The 6,025-nt window shown below is 52.2% G+C and overlaps 1 protein-coding gene across 1 annotated transcript; it reads left to right on the forward strand.

Moving 5' to 3' along the window:
• Nucleotides 1-817: 817 nt before the first annotated feature.
• On the forward strand, nt 818-2,404 carry LOC133360582 (integumentary mucin B.1-like). Its single transcript, XM_061579387.1, has 3 exons — nt 818-944; nt 1,260-1,444; nt 1,804-2,404. Exons 1-3 carry the CDS (start codon nt 894-896, stop codon nt 1,958-1,960), a joined length of 393 nt encoding a protein of 130 aa, XP_061435371.1. The 5' UTR covers nt 818-893; the 3' UTR covers nt 1,961-2,404.
• Nucleotides 2,405-6,025: the final 3,621 nt, after the last annotated feature.

Below are 6,025 nucleotides of genomic sequence, written 5' to 3' on the forward strand. Positions count from 1 at the left end.
TAAAGTCACGTAAAAGAGAAATAATAAAATAATAACAAATAAAACATAATAACATAATTCTCACGACGTTTCGGCCACAACGCAAGCAGTCGTCCTCAGTTGAAGAACAGGTCTGTCGGAAAGACAGCGTCTGAATTAAATCACGTTGGAGATTAGTCCACACACTGACAGCTGCTGTACCGCCCTCTGGCTGTTGTCTGCGTGCGTGCCGCGGCTCACCCTGACGATTCCTTTCGCTCTCCTCCTCCCCTTTGTCGCCCTCCCCAGATGCCTGCGTCCACAACGGAGTCTACCACCAGGTGGGTGACCGACGGGCGGGCGGGCGACACCAGTTGACGAATTTGTCTGTCAAGCCCACAAAACGTGGCCAATGAGTTGCTCGTTCAGCACTAACCGGTTGTGTGTGTTTGTGGGAGAGTCAACCACTCCCCTGCAACGATGACGGTCGGTCGGCTTTAACGTCGCGTTCATATTCACGCCATCCGACCCAAAGTTAAACAAAGAACACCGCTCCATCGTGGGATGATATTGGCCACGACTGCTATGCGTTAACCAGCATAGAGAGCGGCGGTTCTCAACCGGAGCGGGGAATTTGGGAGTACGCGTGACCCCCTGGGGTGACTTACAGGGCAGCATCCCGGGGCAGGCGATCGTACGAGGTGATCCACCCGCGCCACCGAGCACGGGGAGATGAGCCATGGCCGGCGTTTCAAGTCCGCTCGGTCGCCCTCGGATCGGCGCAGGAGAGAGACCCCCCCCACCCCGTCTCCAAAACCCACGAACGGGGCGTCTCCCCCCCCCCCCACCCGCCCCGCCAGGTTGGCGAACGCTGGAACGACACGGCCAACCGCTGCGTGCTCTACTCCTGCGGGCTCGTGGGCGGGCGAGCCGCCATGCAGGAGGCCATCACCAGCTGCGCGCCGTTCAACTTCGACCACTGCGAGGTGACGGTCGCCCCCCCCCCCCCCCCCGGACTCCCCCCGCCACCCTCCCCCCCCTCCCACCACCCGTGTGATGGGAGGGTGGGAGGAGCAGGGGGTGGAGGGACCATCTCCCCCCAACTTCCTCTCCCCCCGTGTCTCCTCCCCCCACCCCTCCTCCTCTCTCCTCGTGTCTCCCCGCTAGACATGCCATACAGGACTCGGTCGAGGTGGTCTACGACACTCAGGGCTGCTGCCCCGTGTCTCCCCCCTGTCTCCCCGTGTCACCTCCCCCTGTCTCCCCATGTCTCCTGTCTCTCCGCTGGACATGCCGTATAGGACTCGGTCGAGGTGGTCTACGACGCTCAGGGCTGCTGCCCCGTGTCGTGCCAGCCCCGGGTGGAGCCCTCGGACTCCCCGCTGTGCCGCACGTTCAAGACGCTGGAGGTCGTCCGCGTGGGGTCCTGCAACAGCTCCGAGCTGGAGCTGGGCCACTGCAGCGGCACCTGCCAATCCTCGACAACGTGAGGACCACCTCCTCATCCGTCATCGTCATCATCTTCTTCATCCTCTACGGAGACATCATCATCGTCATCATGGCCATCGTTGTCATCATCATTGCCATCGTCAATGTCACCATCATCATACTACTCACTGTACTTTACACGACTGTACACTACGCTATACACTACTATACACTATACTTTATACTACTATACACTGCACTATACACTACACTATACACTACACTACACACTACACCACACCTCCGATTAGCGCAGTTGGCTACGTACGGTGCGAAAAAAGTTCAACATGGTCACCGTACCACTCGCCAGGCTCCTCCTCACCCCTCTCCTCACCCCCCCCCCCCTCCTCACCGCAGGCTCGATCATGCCCAGCGCTCCGTGGTGCGCGCCTGCAGCTGCTGCAGGGAGAGTTTGGTGGAGCAGCGGAGCGCCACTCTGCGCTGTGACGATGGCACCACAAGGAGCTACGCGTACGCCTTCGTCAGGGCCTGCTCCTGCCTGGCCCTGTGCTGACCGTGGTGACGATGACGATTATGGTGGTGGTGATGATGATGAAAATGACGGTGACGATGATGTTGAAGGGTGGTGGTGGTGACAGTGTTGGTGGTGACGATGATGACGATGATGATTACGGTGGTGGTGGTGATGATGATAGTGACGGTGACGATGATGTTAAGGGTGGTGGTGATGATGATGACAGTGACGGTGACGATGATGTTAAGGGTGGTGGTGATGATGTTGATAGTGACGGTGACGATGATATTGAGGCTGGTGGTGATGATGATGATAGTGACGGTGATGGTGATGATAATGACGATGATGTTAAGGGTGGTAGTGATGATGATGATGATAGTGACGGTGACGATGATGTTAAGGGTGGTGGTGATGATGTTGATAGTGACGGTGACGATGATATTGAGGCTGGTGGTGATGATGATGATAGTGACGGTGATGATAATGACGATGACGATGATGTTAAGGGTGGAGGTGATAGTGACGGTGACGATGATGTTAAGTGTGGTGGTGGTGATGATGGTGATAGTGACGGTGACGATGATGTTAAGTGTGGTGGTGATGATGATGATAGTGACGGTGACGATGATGTTAAGGGTGGTGGTGGTGATGATGATAGTGACGGTGACGATGATGTTAAGGGTGGTGGTGATGATGATAGTGACGGTGACGATGATGTTAAGTGTGGTGGTGGTGATGATGATGGTGGTGATAGTGACGGTGACGATGATGTTAAGTATGGTGGTGGTGATGATGATGATGATAGTGACTATGACGATGATGTTAAGGGTGGTGATGATGATGATAGTGACGGTGACGATGATGTTAAGGGTGGTGGTGATGATGATGATAGTGACGGTGACGATGATGTTAAGGGTGGTGGTGATGATGATGATGATAGTGACGGTGACGATGATGTTAAGGGTGGTGGTGGTGATGATGTTGATAGTGACGGTGACGATGATATTGAGGGTGGTGGTGATGATGATGATAGTGACGGTGATGATAATGACGATGACGATGATGTTAAGGGTGGTGGTGATGATGATAGTGACGGTGACGATGATGTTAAGTGTGGTGGTGGTGATGATGATGATGATGGTGATAGTGACGGTGACGATGATGTTAAGTGTGGTGGTGGTGATGATGATGATGATAGTGACTATGACGATGATGTTAAGGGTGGTGATGATGATGATAGTGACGGTGACGATGATGTTAAGGGTGGTGGTGATGATGATGATAGTGACGGTGACGATGATGTTAAGGGTGGTGGTGATGATGATGATAGTGACGGTGACGATGATGTTAAGGGTGGTGGTGGTGATGATGTTGATAGTGACGGTGATGTTAAGGGTGGTGGTGGTGACAGTGTTGGTGGTGGTGATGATGATGGTGGCCATGGTGGCGATGATGATGGTTACCAGGAGCTACGCGTACACATTTGTTCGTCAGGGCATGCTCCTGCCTGGCCCTGTGCTGACCGTGGTGACGATGACGATTATGGTGGTGGTGATGATGATGAAAATGACGGTGACGATGATGTTGAAGGGTGGTGGTGGTGACAGTGTTGGTGGTGACGATGATGACGATGATGATTACGGTGGTGGTGGTGATGATGATAGTGACGGTGACGATGATGTTAAGGGTGGTGGTGATGATGATGACAGTGACGGTGACGATGATGTTAAGGGTGGTGGTGATGATGTTGATAGTGACGGTGACGATGATATTGAGGCTGGTGGTGATGATGATGATAGTGACGGTGATGGTGATGATAATGACGATGATGTTAAGGGTGGTAGTGATGATGATGATGATAGTGACGGTGACGATGATGTTAAGGGTGGTGGTGATGATGTTGATAGTGACGGTGACGATGATATTGAGGCTGGTGGTGATGATGATGATAGTGACGGTGATGATAATGACGATGACGATGATGTTAAGGGTGGTGGTGATAGTGACGGTGACGATGATGTTAAGTGTGGTGGTGGTGATGATGGTGATAGTGACGGTGACGATGATGTTAAGTGTGGTGGTGATGATGATGATAGTGACGGTGACGATGATGTTAAGTGTGGTGGTGGTGATGATGATAATGACGGTGACGATGATGTTAAGGGTGGTGGTGGTGATGATGTTGATAGTGACGGTGACGATGATATTGAGGGTGGTGGTGATGATGATAGTGACGGTGATGGTGATGATAATGACGATGACGATGATGTTAAGGGTGGTGGTGATGATGATAGTGACGGTGACGATGATGTTAAGTGTGGTGGTGGTGATGATGATGGTGATAGTGACGGTGACGATGATGTTAAGTATGGTGGTGGTGATGATGATGATGATAGTGACTATGACGATGATGTTAAGGGTGGTGATGATGATGATAGTGACGGTGACGATGATGTTAAGGGTGGTGGTGATGATGATGATAGTGACGGTGACGATGATGTTAAGGGTGGTGGTGATGATGATGATGATAGTGACGGTGACGATGATGTTAAGGGTGGTGGTGGTGATGATGTTGATAGTGACGGTGACGATGATATTGAGGGTGGTGGTGATGATGATGATAGTGACGGTGATGATAATGACGATGACGATGATGTTAAGGGTGGTGGTGATGATGATAGTGACGGTGACGATGATGTTAAGGGTGGTGGTGATGATGATGATAGTGACGGTGACGATGATGTTAAGGGTGGTGGTGATGATGATGATAGTGACGGTGACGATGATGTTAAGGGTGGTGGTGGTGATGATGTTGATAGTGACGGTGATGTTAAGGGTGGTGGTGGTGACAGTGTTGGTGGTGATGATGATGGTGGCCATGGTGGCGATGATGATGGTTACCAGGAGCTACGCGTACACATTTGTTCGTCAGGGCCTGCTCCTGCCTAGCCCCGTGCTGACCACGGCCGCCTCACCTGCCATCTCTTCTCTACCCTCAATAGCCTCCTACACCCACCACCACCCCCTCCCCGCCCCTTTCCTCCGACCTCTCTGCCACTGACCTCAGCCCCCTTCTTCTTCCTCGCTTCAAAAGGCCGAACGCCGTTCGCTCCTCGTTCCCAGTCTCCACGTCCCCCCGGCCGCTCCCCCTCTTTCCAGCCCCTCACCAACTTCCTACTCCGTCCGCCCTCAACCACGCTGGGCAAACTCTCACTTACCACCTCCAAGGTCCAACCCCCTCATCGCCCCCCCCCCTCCCTGACCCTATCTCCTTTCTTCCCTACGTCCTTATCTCCATCCTTTCCCTACTTACTCTCTCTTTTCAATTCTTCTCCAATCTTCCGGTGTATTTCCTGCCGATTTCAAGTTGGCCATCATCGCCCCACTCCCTCGATGTCAACCGCCTCTCAAACCGCCGTCCCATTTCCCGGCTTCCCCCATTTCCTCCCCAAAGGTTTTCTCTATCGTCTTGTAAACTCCCTCCAGCCACATCAACCTCACCGCCTCCTCCGCCCCACTCCGCCAGTCGGGTATAGTAGTTTATAGTGTAGTGCATAGTGTAGTGTGCAGTGTAGTGTATAGTGTAAAGTAGTGTAGCGTACATTGTAGTGTATCGTAGTGTACAGAACCCCTTAACGACCCCTGTTAATGACTAATCGCTTAATGAGTATAGTGTAGTATATAGTAGTGTATAGAAGTGTAGTGTATAGTAGTGTATAGTAGTGCAGTGTATAGAAGTGTAGTGTATAGTAGTGTATAGTGTAGTGTATAGTAGTGCAGTGTATAGAAGTGTAGTGTATAGTAGCGTAGTGCCTCCATCGAGCTCAATGTGTTCACTTACCGACCATTCCCCTGTTAACGACGAGCCAAGTGGGGCTTTTACTGCACACGTGCACGTCTTCAATGAACGGTGATATTTCGGTGGACAGGAGTTTTTCAGTGGAACGAATTAAACCAAAAAAATGTATATGTATAGATTTAAATCCCAACATTAACCGAGGGGGGTGACCCTTTCCGCATAGCTCTCTCCGCTGGGCTCATAATTTCCAGGGGGAGGGGGGGGCAGAGGTCGCTTCCAGAGATTGATGCCGGCAGCACGAGGTC

This window comes from Lethenteron reissneri, chromosome 69, assembly GCF_015708825.2.
Source record: "Lethenteron reissneri isolate LAM-NWPU_2019-01 chromosome 69, ASM1570882v1, whole genome shotgun sequence".
NCBI classification, from domain to species: Eukaryota; Metazoa; Chordata; class Hyperoartia; order Petromyzontiformes; family Petromyzontidae; genus Lethenteron; species Lethenteron reissneri.

Bases quoted from the DNA above. Each gene is read 5' to 3' on its own strand.
- LOC133360582 (XM_061579387.1), top strand. From the start codon at position 894: ATGCAGGAGGCCATCACCAGCTGCGCGCCGTTCAACTTCGACCACTGC. The intron at 945-1,259 runs GTGACGGTCGCC...CATGCCGTATAG, and splicing joins TCAACTTCGACCACTGCGAG to GACTCGGTCGAGGTGGTCTA. The intron at 1,445-1,803 runs GTGAGGACCACC...TCCTCACCGCAG, and splicing joins ACCTGCCAATCCTCGACAAC to GCTCGATCATGCCCAGCGCT.